This window comes from Rhineura floridana, chromosome 12 (assembly GCF_030035675.1).
Source record: "Rhineura floridana isolate rRhiFlo1 chromosome 12, rRhiFlo1.hap2, whole genome shotgun sequence".
In the NCBI taxonomy this organism is placed as follows: domain Eukaryota; kingdom Metazoa; phylum Chordata; class Lepidosauria; order Squamata; family Rhineuridae; genus Rhineura; species Rhineura floridana.
In genome coordinates, this window is record NC_084491.1 from 3,824,927 (window position 1) to 3,843,905 (window position 18,979).

The 18,979-nt window shown below is 46.2% G+C and overlaps 1 protein-coding gene and 1 non-coding gene across 3 annotated transcripts; both read left to right on the forward strand.

Moving 5' to 3' along the window:
* The first annotated feature begins 1,365 nt into the window (after nucleotides 1-1,365).
* On the forward strand, nucleotides 1,366-13,140 carry DGUOK (deoxyguanosine kinase). Of its 2 annotated transcripts, none has more exons than XM_061592988.1 (7): nucleotides 1,366-1,520; nucleotides 2,808-2,920; nucleotides 5,420-5,607; nucleotides 6,471-6,618; nucleotides 8,403-8,518; nucleotides 11,004-11,103; nucleotides 11,326-13,140. In XM_061592988.1, exons 1-7 carry the CDS (start codon nucleotides 1,436-1,438, stop codon nucleotides 11,383-11,385), a joined length of 810 nt encoding a protein of 269 aa, XP_061448972.1. In that variant the 5' UTR covers nucleotides 1,366-1,435; the 3' UTR covers nucleotides 11,386-13,140. The 2 variants fall into 2 exon arrangements, with proteins under 2 accessions (XP_061448972.1, XP_061448973.1); XM_061592989.1 differs by having other exon boundaries at nucleotides 1,367-1,520; nucleotides 2,811-2,920.
* A 2,217-nt stretch (nucleotides 13,141-15,357) lies between these two features.
* On the forward strand, nucleotides 15,358-15,476 carry LOC133368863 (5S ribosomal RNA). The gene has a single exon (XR_009758778.1). It is a non-coding gene; the product is annotated as a 5S ribosomal RNA (ribosomal RNA).
* The last annotated feature ends 3,503 nt before the right edge of the window (nucleotides 15,477-18,979 follow it).

Here is an 18,979-nt window from a genome sequence, read left to right on the forward strand (position 1 = left end):
TTTAGGGCAAACACTTAAAAGAAAATTTGAAATGTCAAAGGGCCTGGTGGCAAAGAGAAGACGAACACATTTATGCATGGCCTGGAGAAAGTGGATTAAGAAAAGGTTTCCCCCCTCTGTCATAACATCAGAACTCGGGGACATTTGATGAAGCTGAATGCTGAAAGTTTCAGGACAGACAAAAGAAAGTCCTTCTTCAGCCAGGGCATAGGTAAACCGTGGAATTTGCTCCCACATGAGGCACCAGTTTGGATGGCTTTAAAAGAGAACTAGACAAACACGTGGAGGATAAGGCTATCCAGGGCTACTAGCCATGATGGCTGTGTTCCGCCTCCACAGTCTGAAGCAGGGGGTGGTATTCAATGCTAGTCCTGCTCAGAGTACACTCACTGAAATTAATAGACATGACCAACAGGTACATTAATTCCAATAGGTCTACTCTGAATAGGACTTAGCTGAATACAACTCCGCATGCTTCTGAAATTGAAGGAGGGGAGAGTTGCTGTTGCTCTCTGGTCCTGCTTACGGGCTTCCCATTGGGGCATCTGGTTGGCCACTCTGAGAACAGAATGCTGGGCTAGAGGGGACACTGGCCTGATCCGGCTGCAGGACTCTTCTTGCGTTCTTATGGAATAATCAGTCGGTGAACTTTTCAGGCAGCCTTGCCCAACCTCTTGGCAGCCCCGCTGAACACCATGGTGGGACTTACCGAGGAGATGTGGATGGGATGACGGCTGCAGGCAGTGTTGCTGTTGTTATCTGCCTCCAAGTCAATCACAAGTTATGGCGACCCTATGAGTCAGCAACCTCCAATAGCATCTGTCGTGAACCACCCTGTTCAGATCTTGTAAGGTCAGGCCTGTGGCTTCCTTCATGGAATCAATCCATCTCTTGTTTGGTCTTCCTCTTTTTCTACTCCCTTCGGTTTTTCCCAGCATTATTGTCTTTTCTAGTGAATCATGTCTTCTCATGGTGTGTCCAAAGTATGATAAACTCAGTTTCATCATTTTAGCTTCTAGTGATAGTTCTGGTTTAATTTGTTCTAACACCCAATTATTTGTCTTTTTCACAGTCCATGGTACCTGCAAAGCTCTCCTCCAACACCACATTTCAAATCAGTTGGTTTTTCTCTTACCCGCTTTTTTCACTGTCCAACTTTCACATCCATACACAGAGATCGGGAATACCATGGACTGAATGATCCTGACTTTGATGGACCCTCTCAAAACGCGGCCCTTGGCGGGCTGGTCTGAGTCACGCTAACTCCAGGATGCTGTATCCAAACTCTGTCTCTCCTGTCCCGCAAATGGCCGCGGGAAGCAAGGTGCGTTTGACTGGCAGAGTCTAGAGTTGAGACAAAGTGAACTGAATCCCTTTGGGCGCGGCAGGCTCCGGAAAGACACGAGCGGCTTCGGCAGGGATTGGCGCAGGCGCAATGGCTCGGCTGCCTGTGGCGGCCCCGCTCTGGATGGCTGCTGCGCGGCCGTCCGGCAAGAGGCTCGCCATCGAGGGGAACATCGGTAATGGGGCGAGGGGAGGAGCCGGGCCGTGGTCCATCTCGCCCAGCGTTGCCTGCACAGGCTGGCAGCGGCTATCCAGGTCTTCGGGCGGGTCTTTCTCTCCCAGACCTGGGACCAGACGCTGCTGCCCTCCCCGCGCCTACAGCCGCGGGAGGAGTCGAGCTTCTTTTTTAAAATAAGAGGCTTTGGGGGGTTCTTCCTTCTTCCCCTTCCTGTCTGCAAGGAGCCCCCTCCGGCGACCGGGAAGCTTCCCTCGTGTTTGGGGGGAAGGGCGCTCTGCACATGCTTAGGGGCACCCTTATTGCTTTGGGTGTACTGGCAAGGTGCGAGGCTGATACATTGGGAACAAATGCTCCGCCCTGTCCCGCGGGCTCAGGGTGGGGAGTGATGCGAACCAAAACATCTTGCACCAGTTTGGGGAAGATAAACAGGCTCGGGCTTTGTCGAGTCTCCTCTCCAGGGAAGGCGGACGTCGGAGGGCTTGGTGGTGGCGGTAGTTTAAGTGTGAAGTCATGCATTCTGGAGCGTCCCAAAAGTGAATCGGATGCATTTGCAGTGGTTGTTGCAACGGGTCTGTGAGGCCAGGCAGTGTTATTATGCCCATATGCAGGGACTGGGCGGGGCGCAGAGGGTGAGACAGTAGGAGCTTCCTGGGCTTGGGACTCAGGTGAGGTTTGAACTGATAATGTCCCACCTGTACAGTTCATTCTTTTCAACTGCTACACAACATGTGTTGGAATTGCTTTTTAATATGTTTTTAAAACTTTTTTTTTATGAGAGCCAGTGTGGCGTAGTGGTTAAGGTGCTGGACTAAGACCTGGGAGACCAGGGTTTGAATCCCCACACAGCCATGAAACTCACTGGGTGACCTTGGGCCAGTCACTGCCTCTCGGCCTCAGAGGAAGGCAATGGTAAACCACCTCTGAATACCGCTTACCATGAAAGCCCTATTCATCGGGTCACCGTAAGTCGGGATAGACTTGAAGGCAGTCCATTCCCCCATTCAAAACTTAAAAAAAAAAAAAATAGATATTTTTAACAATGTTTTGTTTTAACATGTTTTTAAGGACGTTTTGTTGAAATATATTTTAAAGTCTGTTTTATGATGCTTTAGGGTGCTTTTGTTTGCCACCCTGGGCTCCTACTGGGAGGAAGGGCGGGATATAAATCTAATAAATAATCATAAGTAACATAAGCAGCACTATGACTAATTGTTTAACTGAGCTTTTGTTGGTTTTTGAAAATGCTTCCTTGACTAATGGGTGTCTGCATTTCTTTCACTCCCAGCAGTGGGGAAGTCAACGTTTGTGAGAGTGCTCAGAAAAGCCTTTCCGGAATGGCACATGACTCCAGAGCCAGTCTCCAAGTGGCAGAAAGTTCGAGCTGCTTTTCCCCACCAAGTAAGAGTCAGGATGTAAAACTTCTTAGGTCTGTAAGGAACTGAGCTGTTTTGGTTCAATATCTTGTATTGAGTCAACTGGCGGTGGTTAGATTGCAAGCCTGTGAGTCTTTCTGCCCTACCTATACAAGAATTCTGAGCACGGTGAAAGCTTGCTACCTTACCGCTGTAATTGTTCTGCTAAAATAATTTATGTGACTTTCTTTAGCACCAAAAGAGGAATTCTTCTCATTGTACTAAAAGTTATATGGTGTATGAATCTAGTGCTGGTTAAACATGTGTAATATTGACCATTGTGATGAAGCTGCAGCAAATAGTCTTATTAGCTGCATGCGTCCTGCCTAGCGTGTCTTCCCTGGCACGCCTGGGTCCTGAGTCCCAGCTGGTGGCAACTGTGTGCATAGAGTAAGGCATCTAGAACGGTTTTCTTGCATCAGGGTTCAGAATCTCAGGCCTGGGGGCCAAATGTGGACATCCAGGCCTGTCTTTACCAGCCCTTTGGGACTCTCCCAACACCACACCCCATCTGCAGCCTCACCCCTTCTGCCCCCCAGGCATCAACCCTCACCAGCCTTGCGTTGCACCCCCCTTGGGTGTTAACATTAATTGATTCCCTCACTTTTGCCTCTGGTCCTGCCCATTACTGGTATGTGACCCCAGGGAACGTGGCCCTTCAGCTGAAAAATGCATCGTCCCCCCTCCCCCCGGACTTGCAAGAAAATTTTGGGTCAGTCCCTTGGGACTTTGGAATCAGAGGTTTTTTTTAATGATTTTGGCTTCTTTTATCATCTTATTTGATATTTCTAAGTCCTTGAGTGTGTACTGCTCTTTTTAAATTGGCAGTTGCAACCATAAATGCTAGAAATAATATATTATTTAAACGTAAATATGAAACATTTTTGCCTTACTCAAGTCCTCAATTTCATCACAGCTAAGATGTTATTTTTACAGTACCGTTAGTGCCCCTCACCTGCATCCACAGTATAATTAAAAAAAGAGTCAGATCCCTGCCCCTAGGATCCTTCAATCTACGTCTTAACTGCAGGGTGTGTGTGAGAGAGGAAATGGATAGGAGAGGTCTGGAGGACAGCAAGGGACAGATGTGAGCAAATGAGTTTTGTTAACAGTTGAGGTAAGGATGTGGATAAACAGGTAGACCAAAATAAAATATTTTGAAAGGAAAGAAGGAGGCTGTGTCATCATGTAGGTCTGCAGGGAGGAACATGCAGGTGAATGGGATGGCGAAGGAGAATGGGTGGAGTCACATAGGCCATTTCCTCACCATCAAGACTGGTCTGCAGGATCTGGTTTGAATTTTGCTCCTTTTCTGTCGTCACGGATTATAGGCCACTACTGCATAAGAACGTAAGAAGAGCCTGCTGGATCAGGTCAGTGGCCCATTTAGTCCAGCATCCTGTTCTCACAGTGGCCAACCAGATGCCCAAGGGAAGCCTGCAAGCAGGACCGGAGTGCAACCGCAACTCTCCCCTCCTGAAAACCAGTTGCAGGCAGCTGCAGAAGCATACTGTATCTGACTGTGGTGGGAGAGCATAGCTATCAAGGCCAGTAGCCAATGATTGCCTTATCCCCATGAATTTGTCTAATCTTCTTTTAAAGCCATCCAAGTTGGTGGCCATCACAGCCTCTTATGGGAGAGAATTCCATAGTTTTAACTATGCGCGATGTGAAAAAGTACTTCCTTTTGTCTGTCCTCAATCTTCCAACATTCAGCTTCACCGAATGTCCACGAGTTCTAGTGTTAAGAGAGAGGGAGAAAAACTTTTCTCTATCCACTTTCTCCATGCCGCATAATTTTATACATTTCTGCCATGTTACCTCTTACTTGCCTTTTCTCTAAACTAAAAAGCCCCAAATGCTGCAGCCTTTCCTCAGAGGGGAGTCACTCCATCCCCTTGATCGTTCTGGTTGCCCTTTTCTGAACTTTTTCCAACTCTACAATATCCTTTGTGAGGTGAGGCGACCAGAACTGTACTCAGTACTCCAAGTGTAATGTTGCCATGTATTTGTATAACAGCATTACGATATCGGCAGATTTATTTTCAGTCCCTTTCCTAAGGATCCCTAGGATGGAATTTGCCTTTTTCACAGCAGCTGCATGATGGGTCGGTATCTTCACCAAGCTATCCACTACAAATCCAAGGTCTCGTTCCTGGTCAGTCAGTGCCAGTTCAGACCCCATGACTGCATGTGTCTGAAATCACATGCTAGAACAGCCTTGCTCAACTATGTGCCTTCCAGGTGTTCCCATCCGCCCCAGCATCATATGGTAGTGCTGGCTGGGCCTGATGGCATTTGTAGTCCAGAATGTCTGGCGGGCACCAGGTTGGAGAAGGTTGAGCTAGAGGAAGGGAAGAGGACTCTCACAATAATATCTCAGTGTGGCACAGATCCACAGGCCCTTCCCTCACATCCCTCTTTGCTCTATGTCTCCTGTGTCATTTGGTTCTTAAATGCGTGTCTCTTTCATTCCCCACATCAGGCCTCTCCCTCTCAGAATGTTGGGAACTTGCTTCAGATGGTCTATCAGGAGCCTTTGCGATGGTCCTACACGTTCCAGACTTATTCGTGTCTGAGTCGGCTCAAGGCTCAGCTGCAGTCGCTGTCAGAGAAGCCTCCGAAGACGTGGAAACCTGTGCAGGTTTTTGAGAGATCTGTGTACAGTGATAGGTACGGTGCCAGAATCCTGTTCTGTATCCCTAAGAGAAAAATCAACTGTTTTGAAATGTGTTGGAGGAGAGCTTTGCATATACCATGGACTGTGAAAAAGACAAATAATTGGGTGTTAGAACAAATTAAACCAGAACTGTCACTAGAAGCTAAAATGATGAAACTGAGGTTATCGTACTTTGGACACATCGTGAGAAGACATGATTCACTAAAAAAGACAATAATGCTGGGAAAAACTGGAGTAGAAAAAGAGGAAGGGCAAACAAGAGATGGATTGATTCCATAAAGGAAGCCACAAACCTGAACGTACAAGTTCTGAACAGGGTGGTTTATAAGAGATGCTATTGGAGGTTGCTGATTCATAGGGTCACCATAAGTCATAATTGACTGGAAGGCACATAACAACAAACAGTGATGGGAGTGGCGGCAGCAGTGAATTGGGGCCACATATAAAGAGAAATAGGGAGATGTTTCTTGTTAAAAGAACTGCACAACTCCTTTTGAAGTGTTCTTGTATACCTGATGCTCCATCTCCATATCCGGAATGCTGTACAATGTCTTCCCATACTTTCACACTTGTTACATGTTCTTGCAGTTCTTTCCAGCTTATAACTGGAGAGACGAATGGTGAAGGCCCCATAGCAAGGAAAACTTTGCCACTCCTCACGTTGGAGTCTCCTCCCAGTAACGCGGGGTAGATTTTTTTCTGTTTTGTAAATTCATTAGTAATCATGAATGGATGCCAATTGCAAATACAATATGAGGCAAGCGTGACAGTTTCAACGTTTTTAGCTTTGATTCGCCTGTTCTTCGTATGTGTGTGTGTTGCTTTCAGGGGGTTTAACTGGCTGGTCCTCCTCCAGGTACATCTTTGCAAAAAACCTCTTTGAGATTGGCCACCTGGCAGAGATTGAGTGGACCATTTACCAAGACTGGCACACCTTTCTCCTGCAAGCATTTGGGGACTGGCTTCACCTTCATGGCTTCCTTTATCTCCGGGCACCTCCAGAGGTAACTGAAAATGCATCTTGTAATTTGTCTGAAAGAGAATCAGCTGCATTCTAAGTTGGCTTTTTCCCCTTAAAGGATATTTTTATTGTACCCTTTAATTGCTCCCTGGAGTCTTCCCTTATGTGTAAGGAAAATATCTCCAGGAAAAGTGGTCATGGATGATTGTACTCCTAATCAGCTGACTGGGGCAGATGGGAGTTGTAGTCCAAAACATCTGAAGGGCGCCCAGTTTGGGGAAGGCTGGTCTATAAGACGCAAAGTGGGATGAGATGTGGGATAAAGGGTCTGCTCCAGCAGACCTTGGCCTGATCCAGCAAGCCATCTCCTATTGTGGTGGCTCGTGCCCGTTGGGACTGTAGGGGTGGAAGGCAGAGAGACCGACGGCAGATGGGCCCAGAGCCCATGACAGGCAGAGCCAGCCAGCTCTGGGATTGGACCATCCTTGTCTTCCCTGCTGCATTTCACGAGGGGCAACATTGAGAAGGTGTCTGGACTGCGTGTAAGTACGGAGGCAGGCAGGCAGGGACTGGCTGAGGAAAGACAGGCTTTTGCCCCAGTTTCCCCGTCACTCACATGGACCTGCCTCTACTGCGCGTGCCCCTCCTCTCTTCCCCCCCACTCTTTCTCCCAGCTTTGTTTTTTTCACATTTTGACTTTTTTATTTTCAAATAGAACAAAATTACACATAAGAAATCACATTGAAAAGATGATATCAAAATTGCATCAGCATTTGCTTATACGATTTTCTTCATCTTTATGATATAACAAATATGAAAACATCTAAACCTCGGAAATGAAATCATTCCCTTCTGAGTTCTCCACAGCTTTGTAACCTTTTCTTGTCCCGTTCCAGCCAGCAGCTGTAGCCCCTTCTGCCTCCCACCCTTGTTTTTCTCTGTACATTTAGAATGGTTCAGATGCGTAGAGAAAGGAGAGCTCTGTGTGGAAGGGTGCAGTTATGCTCCTCTTGTGACCATAGAGCTAAGAGGAATCCTAGATTGTAATGCACTGCACCTCTGGGGCTGAATTGAAAGACTGCATTTGAATGGCAGGTGGGGGAGTCTTTCTACTCCTCATCTCTACATCCCTTGGTTGCATTCATTGTGCTGGTGGAGATGCCAGGATCAGTTGCGACTGGAGCCTCTTGGTGGAAACTTCTTCAGAGCCCACTTTCTCTGATACCGGCAGATCAGTGTTTTAATGGTGCATCCTGAATGTAGCTTGGTCTACCTCATTTCCAACTGTACCAAGATTGTTGAAACATTGGGAGAGTGGGTGTCTCCAACCTGTATTTTAAATTTCAAACTTTAAGGCAATAGTTGGCAAGCTGTGCTAGAAGGAAATAATGAATTAAATCAAGGTTCCTGTGTTAGCCCAAACAGTCTACTCATGTAAGTGGGTGCCTGCTACGTCTCTGTCTGAGTCATTGCTCTGGCCTTCTCTCCTTCCAATCAGCTGGAGGTAGGTAACTCAGCAGTCTTGTTGCATCGAATGTGAATGGATCTCTCAATTACCTTTCCTCAGAGGATACTAAGTGTTGCATCTCTGTGTGTGTCGCTGTAGCCAAATTCTTGGAGGTCTTAGGAGGCTCATTTGGGTATAGTAAGTCATTTGGGGGGCTGGATCAGGCCTACAAGTCAGATGTTCACTCTCTCTATATATATATAGAGAGAGAGAGATACGAGAGTGAAGCATCCTTCCAATTTTAACCCTGGCAGTATGGGAGATGTTACTTTTAAGGCAATATGAAGATGGTCAATGAATGCCCCTTTCCGCCCTTTCAGATCTGCATGGAGAGGCTGCGCCGAAGAGCGAGACCTGAAGAGAAGGAGGTCCAGCTGCGCTACCTGGAGCAGCTTCACACTCAGCATGAAAATTGGCTCGTGGAGAAAAGCACAGAGTGAGTCACAGGGGAGCAGCCCAGGCCTACCTTGGCTGGCACGGCCACTGCAGCTGTAGCCTTGCTTGAGTCTCCTCATTTTGATCCCACATGAGCGCCACGTAGCAGGTGTGAGTTGGTACCACGGCACCTACTTGACTCCACACTGCAGAGAGGGACAGCCAGCCCAGCCACAGTGCCCGTCGCCTAAAGATGATGATGATGTTAATTATTGTTGCATTTATATCCCACCGTTCCTTCAAGAAGCTTCAGGTTACGTACATGGTTCTTTTCAAACATCCCTGGGGGGATAGATTAGACTGAGAGACAGTGAAGGTTAGCTTCATAGCAGAATGAAGATTTGGACCCTGATCTCCCAGGTCCTAGTTCAACACTCTAATCACTAAACCACACTGCCACTGGTTGGTGATGGTACACAGTGGCGAAGGTCAGAAGGAGCCAGGAAGATGTGGTGGCACAGAAGGGGTGGGCCAGGAATCATGAGGGACAGGAGAGAGAAGTGCTGCTGTGGACAGCCATATGTCCTGGGTCAAGCACAATCTGACCACAAAATATGACACTTGGCAGGCAACATCTAGATGTGGGCCATGAGGTGCTCACTCTGCTTCCTGCTCAGACACTATCCTTAACAAGTGGGCTGTTGGTCATCAGATGCATTTCATGGGCCCTAGTTTACTACAGGGATTAAGCCATCATCATCATCCATTTATTTGCTTCTTTCCATTTAAGAATGCTTCCTATAAAACATCTTGAAGCAATCAAACAATTAAAACAATTTCATGGATAGAAACAGGTTGAAATACAACACAGATACAGACTGGTGTTAAAATCTCCATTTAAAAGACTTGACTCCTTTTAAATCTGCCAAATGTGTGTGCTCACTTATTCTGAAGACAATATTAGATTTTTTGAGCCATTAGATAGCAGGAAAAGAGGCAGGAAGGAGTTCTTGTTGGTGTAAGTCAGCAGTTAAGCTGTTTACAGGCTCATTCCTGAACCAAAAAGCAAAGGAAAAGGTAAATTAAGGTGTCCCTTCCCCCAGCTTAGCTTCCTTGCTATTTAAGCGGTGAACACATTCTTATAGCCTTGCTTATTGTGCTCAGTGACAACGGAGCTTCCAGCATCCAATGGGATTTCAGGTGGTGATGGCTTTGCTAGGTTGAGCTCCCTTACCATGTTGAGTCCGCCCAGCACCATCTGGACCCCGATCAGCAAAAATGAAACAAGTGAGCTTCCATGCTTTGCCTTGGTCTTTCAGCCCCAATTCTCTTCTTCTGCAGGTTGGGGGCCACTGTCTTGCTTGTCCTATCCTTCATCTACAGCCTATCATTCCCAACATACGCCATTTGCTATACCCTTAAATAAAAGCATAACGAGGAAGCAGAGGGTTGGTGTGCAGTGAGGTGGCTGTTGACCTCATGATGTCGTGAGCATCAGTGTTATCCCAGCCTGCAGAGGAAGAAGTTCAGGGCTGAAATGCCACAGCAGAATGTGGGTTGATGAGGGCTGAGTTGTTAAGTGGTCACAGTATGTGAGATTGCAGAATACGTTTACTGCTTTCACGACACAGGAATTAAGGTGGGCACCTACAGTTACAATTTCTATATTTTGGGGGGGTGCATAATTAAATCTGTAAGTGCCTTAAGAAAGAGAGCTTTAAAAATATATATATATTTGGTTTTTTTTAAATAAAAAGGCAGATTCTTTGAATTATATTAGTCATGGTGAGGGGGTGAGGCAGCAAAATTTAACTTTGCGGTGGGTGTAGAATAGTCAACATGTGCAATGCTTTAAGCTGTTGAAAGGTCAGTTGCATCAAGGTGCAAGATAGGCTTTGTTGTTATCATTGCTGGTTTTATTAGCTTTACCATTTGTTCAGTAGTTCAAGAAGTGGGTTTGGTGTACAGTGTCGTCCTTAGTTGTGCCCCTGTTGCTCTGGGGTGGGAGGGGATTCAAGCTGAGACAGGCTTCCATAAGAGGTGGGGAACTTTAGGCCCAGCGACTGAGTGTGGCCCTCCAGACCTCTCCGTCTGGCCCTTGGAACTCTTCCCCTGCCACACCCCTCACTGGCCCTGATTCACACCCTGACTAGAATGAACTCTTGATCGCCTGGATGGATGACGGAAAGGGGTGTGTTTTTGTTAGTTTAGAAGCCAGCCTACTGTACAAAGATAAAATTGACATTCATTGCTCCGACCACTCTTGCCTCTGGCTGTGGTCTCTGACCACTGCCATGTGGCCCTCAGAAGGTTGTCTAGAAGGGAAAGCCGCCCGTGGTCTGAAAAAGGTTCCCTGCCCCTGGCTTACGGCAGCAAACCTGGAACGTGGTCAAAAGGAAATAAGGTGAATCTGCAAGAGAACATAAAAACCCATACAGAGGAGGTAACTCAATGAAGTGAGCTGAACTATCCACTGCCACTGAAGCCGCTGGATGGCTTGTACAATCAGAAGAATTAAGTGCAAAACAAACTTCTTGCTCCCACAGGATCCATCTTGAAAATATAAGAAATGCTCCAGTCTTGATGCTTGACGTTACAAAGGATTTTGAGAATGACCCAAGCGAGCAAGGAAAGCTTGTGAGCCAGGTGAGATTATCCCATGGTCAGGCATTTCTGCCTGGTGTTCTGTGAAATACGAACGCTTTGATGTAACGCACAGACTTGCCTATTCTTACATCAGGCTAAAGTTGGCACATTAAGCTATCAGTTTGCCATAACTGCGTGTCATGTTGCCGTGTTAGTTCCAGGGAGTAACTGACCAAACCATTATTTGGATTTTATTTACAGATCTGTTCCCTCTCTTCACAGGTGAAAACTTTCATCAAAACTCTCTCACTGGAGGCTTCTGCCTCTGTTGCAACCTCCTAGCGCAGGATCTGGGAGCGAACTACTCTGAGCTGCTGGTCACCAAGAGGCATAGTCAAAACAAGTCAACCTCTCAGTCCTGGATGATCAGAGCCATTGGGAGTGAAGAGTTTAGGCAGGTTAGAGATAGTAGCAAGACGCTGGAATTAAGGGTGATTCTTGCAGGAAAAAGCACCCTGAGCCAGCACGTTCCCAAAGTAGTCTGACTGTAAAAAGCAGAAGCAATGGGTGAAGGGGAGGGATGTAAGGGGCACCTTTTCCTTGGCTGGGTCAGCGCAGAGGCCATGCACAGCCCTCTATTCCAATTGGGCCCTGTCCAGACTGAATGGGACTCTGTGTGTACTCCCACCTGGCATGAGCTTGGCCAGGTGCTGTGCCAAGTGAGGGATTAATGGCCCCTTCAATGGATTTTGGCCCTGGTGCATCTACTGAACCTGGCTGGCACTGGCCATTAGTGCTGTGATCCTGGACCTGCCCTCCTTACCACACTTCTGCTGCTGTATTTTTTCCGGAAGGAAGAATCTTGGGTTGTTCAGTCTACATGCCCTCAATTCCTGCTGATTAACATGGCTTGGAGTGATGGCATGGACATCTTGGGCCTGCTGTTCTGTAAATATTATTTTTAACCTCCTGCAGTCAGACACCCACTTGGGCACTCCCAGTTTCCTAGGAGCTGCCCTGAAAGTGTAGGTCAATCTAACAGTGCCCAGTTCCTGTACATCTGTACACCATTCCATGGCCTCTCTGTTTGATAGCCTCCAACTTGGGGGAAAGACTGGAAATTGGTTGGCACTGAAACAGTTCAGGGATCTAGAATGTGTCTTCTGCTTCCCCCCCAACATGCAACTCTTTATGTCCATAAAATTGAGGCTTCCTGGGCTCCCTGTCTCATGAAGGTCACTACATGTTGTGTCTGATTAGCTACGTGCTTGCCAGAACTATATAGCGTATGGCCTGTGTCCAACAGTCTGTAGCCTAAACTCTAGCATTTGGGGCTGAGTGGAGACTTGACACCCTGTTTCGAAGGCTGCTTGTTTTTCCTCTGTAGTATCCTTAGAAATCTTTGGACAGAACTGTTTCTGCCATTGTCCTTACACGCTCTTAAGCTTGGTTGCATTGGTGACATTCTCATTTACTGCAGCAGCTGAAGGAGTTTGTGGGGGGACGACTGCTGTTGGTTGCCTAGCAGTGTTCGTCAATTTTGGGTCCCCAGATGATGTTGAACTCCAGCTCCCATCATCTCCAGTCACTTAGCCAATGGTCAGGGATGATGGAAGTCCTAGTCTAACAACATCTGAGCGCTCGAGGTTGAAAAACGCTTCCCTGCTTGAGGTTCTTGCCAGATGCAGTAAATAGCTTGTGTCCCTGTGCACATATATCATTGACATGTTGCAGAATGGTGTGGTTGCAGCCTTCTTTGTGCTGCTCCTATGTAAACATGCTGTTGACCCAAAGCACATGGGCAAAAGATATACATGCTGCTTGGAGCTGAACTAGAGTAACCACAGGAGTGATGTTCCCCATGCAGGCTCAAGGTAATCTTAAGCCAGCCCTAAAAAGATTGATTGTGTTCCAGTCTTATACTAGTCTCTACAGTTTAAACTCAATCTATTTCATTAAGAGGAGGGCCTGCTTCTGTAGCATTATAATGTGCTTTTTAAAAGATTCAGTGCACTGATAAACCTTTTGTAGATAACCAGATTCCTTCTAAATTTGTAAAATGCTGTGGTTAAATTAATAAAACGAATAACTTTGAAACGGTTCTTGTTCATGTTTATGGTGGTGAAAGAAGTGGGTAGGACTTGAAAAGCACCATTTTATTAATTTATTTAAAATATTTATAAGCATGCAATCAAAACAGCACATCTATTCACAGTAACAGAGAGAATATATAAAACGGGGTGGATTACTTTCCACCACTGTCCATGGGCCAACTTTGACAAATGGGTGGGACTCCCCACCTGTCAGTCCTGTCCACCTGTTCAGTGGAGGTTGCTTTAACCGCCAATCAGTTGATTGGTGGTTGCAACAACCTCCTCTGAAGATGTTCTTTCAGTGCCAAGCACATCTTAAAAGGCAGTTACAGGGAGCTTCTCTGAAGTCTGTTTGGAGGAAGCGGTTTGAATCCAAACCATTTCCTCTAAATGGAAAGAGTGAGCCAACTTGACCGCACTAATCCTAGTGCAGCCAGGCCCAGCTGGGTTTCCTGTCAGTGCCAATCGGTTGGCATGGGAAGGTCACACACAAGGTACAACTGGAAGCTTATTATTTTAAGTTGCCAATTGCCCCTTTGTAGCTATGCCCATGCCTGCCTCACACCTGTTACAGATGACTTTAGGTATGGGGTGGGGGTTGTTGAGAATGACCTTGTGGGCCAAACTGGGACATGTGTCTGCCCTGATTACGCTGTGGGCTGGAGGTCCCCTACTGATGATGGAAAATAAATGACATCAACATTAAAACCACAGAGCAGCTTCTGTTCCAGCGCAAACTGAACAATGAACAGCTTCCAAAATGCTTCTGTAAAGCAGCAATATTTAAAGCTGATGCCAAAATGAAAAAAGAATCTGCCAGCCATTCCTCGCAGGGGGAGGGCATTTGGCAAATGAGGCGCTACCACAGGGAAGGCCTCTCTCGCATAACCCCTGGTGGCAGGACACTAAGAGCCTTCCTGGAAGATATTAACATCCACATAACGCCAGTGTAGGGAAAGATTGTACAGCCACTAGAGTGGCTGTGTACTATAGCCAGCATGGATTTTTTGCATTCTGCAATGTTAAATTGAAAATACCCCCATGCCATTCTGATGCTTCCCATAAACTCATTTCAAAACAAAACCTTAAAAAACATAGTCCTGAACTCAGAAACGCTTGCTTAACAACCCTCTAAATGTTCATGGCAATACACAAGCAGTATTGAGAGTTCAAAGTGTAAAAAGAGAGAGAGAAAAACCAGACCCCTTTTGGGCTTTTTTCTGTCAGAGTTCTCATAATTTGTTGAAATTAATTAAAGATCAGCCATGTTCACAGAGTGCCTGTAATCCTATTACTGACCTTGCCCCATACTCTGACCTTCATCTTTTGCAGTTTAAAAGTTAAAAAAAAAGGCCTGGCTGATTTTTAATTAATTTAAGAAATTTAGCATTGAACTCAATGATAAGGCCAGGCATGCTCAGTAAGAACCAACTGTCAGTGTTCTAAAAGCCAGACTCACAGCTGTTTGGCCATATCCACATGAGACCTTTATTTCACTTGAGACAGTCATGGCTTCCCCCAGAGAATCCTGGGAAGTGTAGTTTGTGAAGGGTGCTGAGAGGAGACTCCTATTCCCCTGACAGAGCCCCAGTGGCCAGAGGGGTTTAACAGTCAGCTGCTCTCTGAAGGGCATCTCCTAGCAACTTTCAGTGCTTAATTCCTTGCTCCCGCCCTTACTGAAAAGGGTACACCTGACAGTTAAATATACACACACATATGCGCGAGCACACACACAGAGGTCTGTCTCCCAGCCATACTTGGAGATGGGAGGGATTAAATCTGGGACCTTCTGTGTGCAAAGCAGATGCTCTGCCACTGAGCTACAGCCCTTCCCCAATTATAATGATGTTGCTGTTGTTACTATGAGCTGTATGAAAGGAACAGCAACAAACGCTCTTCGAACTGGAAAAAGTGGTGTATTCTGCCTTTAATATATGTAAGGGCAGACCTTGCTCACCCCCATTCCTCATGCACTCCTGAATGTGGGCTTGCAAGACCTAGACTGGGTTTATAGCAGTGTTGGGGAACCTGTGGCCTTCCAGATGTTGTTGGACTCCAACTCCTATCAGCCCCAGCCAGCCTGGCCAATGGTCAAGGGTTATGGGAGTTGTAGTTCAACAAGTTTTCCACATCTGGTTTATTGCTTTGTCAGAGACAAAACTGCACATCCCTTCAAAGTACTTAACTGTTACTTCCTAGTAAGGTAAAGCTATTGGTAGTAACCTACGGCCATACTACCCTGAACAGGCCCGATCTCATCTGATCTCAGAAGCTAAGCAGGGTCAGGCCTGGTTAGTACTTGGATGGGAGACCGCCTGGGAATCCTGGGTGCCGTAGGCTTAGAGGAAGGCAATGGTAAACCACCTCTGAATACCTCTTAACCATGAAAACCCTATGAACATATCCAAAAAAGATTCATAGGGTTGCCATAAGTCTTAATCGACTTGAAGGCATATAACAACAACAAATCAGTAGCAACTAGTCATGATGGCCATATGCTGTCTCCAGGATCAGAGGCACCGTGTCTCTGGGGGACAACCGTGGGAGAAGGCTGTTGTCCTCTTTGGGGTCTTTCCAGAGGCATCTCTCTAAACTGGGGCAATAAAATGACAGATGTTTTTCAACATAAGCGGGTATAAGGTGATGCACCTTGGGGCAAAAAATCCTAAATTCACATATACACCGATGCAATCAGAGAGTAACCAGGAAAGGAATTTTGGGATTGTGGTGGATAAATCAATTAAAACTTCAACCCAGTGTGCAGCTCCTGCGAAAAAGGCAAAATCGATTTTGGTGATCTTTAGGACAGGAAGCAAAAATAAAGCTGCCAATATCAGTAATGCCTTTGTACAAGTCTAAGTGGTGCAACCATGCTTGGAATGCTGATACTCAAGGATATTGCAAGGCTGGGAAAGGTGCAGAAAGGAGCAACCAAAAGTATCAAAATTATTATCCCCTAGGCTGAGATTTTGAAGATTCTTAGGTTAGAAAAAAAGCCAGGTAAGAGAGGGTTGACATGATGGTAGTGGAAGAAATTGTGCATGGTGTAGTAGAGAAAGTGTACAGAGAGAATCTCTCTCTCATATAATACTTGAATCCAGTTGGGTCATCCAATAAAGCTAAACGTTGGAAGATTCCGGACAGACAAATGGAAGGACTTCACACAGTGCGCCACGGAGGTCACTCCAACAAGAAGTAGCGCTTGCCACCAACTTGGCCAGCTTTAAAGGGGGATTAGACACATTCATGGAAGAGACGACTATCAATGGCTACTCGTCATTAGGCCTACATATGCTGCCTCCAGGTTCAACAGTAGCATGCCTCAGAATACCACTTGCAAAGGAACACATGTGGATTGCTGTGCTCCTATCTTTGTTATAGGATTGGGGAGAGGATTAGTTTGGGGCTCTTCTTGAGGTTCCCTCCAAGCCTGTGGCTTCATATCTGTAAGGTGGCATTCTAGAGAAAAAGAGGCTGCTAAAGTGGCCAAACAAGTCTCTTTGTTGAGTTAATTGCACTAGTCAAATCTGTTAAGTATCTCTTTGCACAACTAAAGTGTCTAGATAACTGGTTGCCAGAGAAACTACTAGCTGAAGATGCTTTCAGAAGGAAAGCTAAAGGGGACAGGCCTTCCTCCCGCCTCCTGCCTGGAGGTAATGCCATTGGTGAGTGCAAGAGAAGAATAGACCAGGGGCCAGGTTTGTCTGGTCTTGAATTAGGCTGGGAAGAGGCACAGTGGCCTGACTGGCTGCTTATGCTGAATCCAAAGCTAATGGGGTGACAAGATTTGTTGGAGAGTTAATGCTGCAAGCCCTTTCACCTTATGCTGAGCCTGTGTCTCTGTGTAAATATAAATAAAACGTATATCACAGAGACACCACAGTGGTCTCCATTCTAAGAAAACCAAACCTGAGGCATATGCTGGCACCCCAGAAACCTCTCGCTATTTGGAGATAAGGGTGCATATTATGCCTCTGAATACCTGTGGCTGAGGAACACCTGGAGAAATTGTTGCTGTGCTCATATTCTGCTCATGGGCTTCCCATGGGTTGGCTGCTGGGGAAATAAAATTTTGGACTACGTGGGTGTTTGGCCTGATCCCAAAGGACTCTTCTCATGTTCTCCTCTGTTGCTTCTGCATATTGTTTGAAGTTTGGCTAGTGCATTCGGTTTGCTTTTTCCACTACTGTCTCTGAAGGGCTGATAACTAGCCAGTTAGTTCCTTTTCTTTCCGCACACACCTCCACGTCATGTACATCCAGCACGTCTTTCTTATAAATAACACTCTGACTGCTGAAGAGTCTGTTTCCTGCTTTCCGACCCAACATTTCTTGAGTTTAAAGCAGGGGTGGGAAATTGGATCCTGCCAGTGGGCCAGGTTTAATAAGTAGATAGGGCTGCCCACGTGTAATCATCTGATGTCAGGTACTCAGATTTTTCCTGCATTCTTGGAAACCAATCTGTGCAGGCTAAGCTACAACCATGCTCTTTGTACGTGTCAATGAATTTTTGGCATAGCTATTCAGTTCTTCCCACAACTTTCCTGTTGACTCTTCCATATTTGTAGGAATATTACCATGTTGTCAGTGTACAAACATTTTATATTCGATATCTCCAGTATGTATGCCTTGTGCTCCTCTGTTTCCTAATTCTTACAGATAGCACTTCCAACAACAGTACAAAAAGCACTCCAGACGGGGCATCCCTGCCTTTTCCTCTCTTCAGATACAATGTGGGTGAGTTTTGTCCATTGATAATCAAATTCGATGTTTGGGGAGCAATAGATGATATCCATCCCCTTAAGAAAATGTATCTCCAAAATCAAGTCTCACCATGCATTGACTCAGGAAGGCCATTCTAATCTGTTGAAAACCTTTTCTGCATCAAGAAAGATGCAGACAGCTGGGACCATATATTTAATAGAACAGTAAATTACATTTATTAGTTTTCTTATATTAGATGTTAATGAGCATCCCTTAACAAATCCTGTCTGGTCAACAAGGATGTATTTAAACATTATTTTGTTTAGCTTAATTGTTAGGATTGTTGTTGGTATCTTATAATCAAAATTGAGCAAAGCGATATGTCTAAAGGATCTTACATCTTCTTTACCTTTGCCCTTTTAATATATGAATATAATTTTTCCGATGACCATTCCTGTGGAAGCAAAGCTGTTATGTGAATTTATGTGAATTCATGTGAACCGCCTGCAGCATGTACGACTATCTGCCTGTTGGACAGAAGTCGTGGGTGTGCTCTCGGTGCAATGAGCTCCTGGCTCTCCGGGAATGACTTCATTTCCTTGAGGCCAAGGTAGCGGACCTGGAAAAGCGGAGAGAGGCAGAGAGGTGTGTGGAGGAGGCCTTCAGGGACGTTATAGCTGTGTCCCACTCCAACGATGATAGCTCTCCTGCTATCATGGACAACGATGGTCTCGGGGAAGGAGAGCATCCAGCTGAGGAAGAGGGAAACGATCCCTTAGAAGGGACCCATTCCTTGGGGGATGAGCAGCTATCCTCTCGTGCCGAGGATATATCTCCAGGGGGTGGAGGGATCCTTGTAGTGGGTGATTCGATCATTAGGAACATAGACAGTGGGGTGTGTGATGGGCGTGTAGACCGCAAGGTGTCTTGCCTGCCTGGTGCGAAGGTTGCGGATATCGCCCGTCGTTTAGATAGTTTGGTAGACAGTGCTGGGAAGGAGTCAGTGGTCGTGGTGCACGTTGGCACCAACGACATGGGGAAATGCAGCCGTGAGGTCCTGGAAGCAAAATTTAGGTTGCTAGGTAGGATGCTGAAAGCCAGGACCTCCAAGGTGGCTTTCTCTGAAATACTACCGGTTCC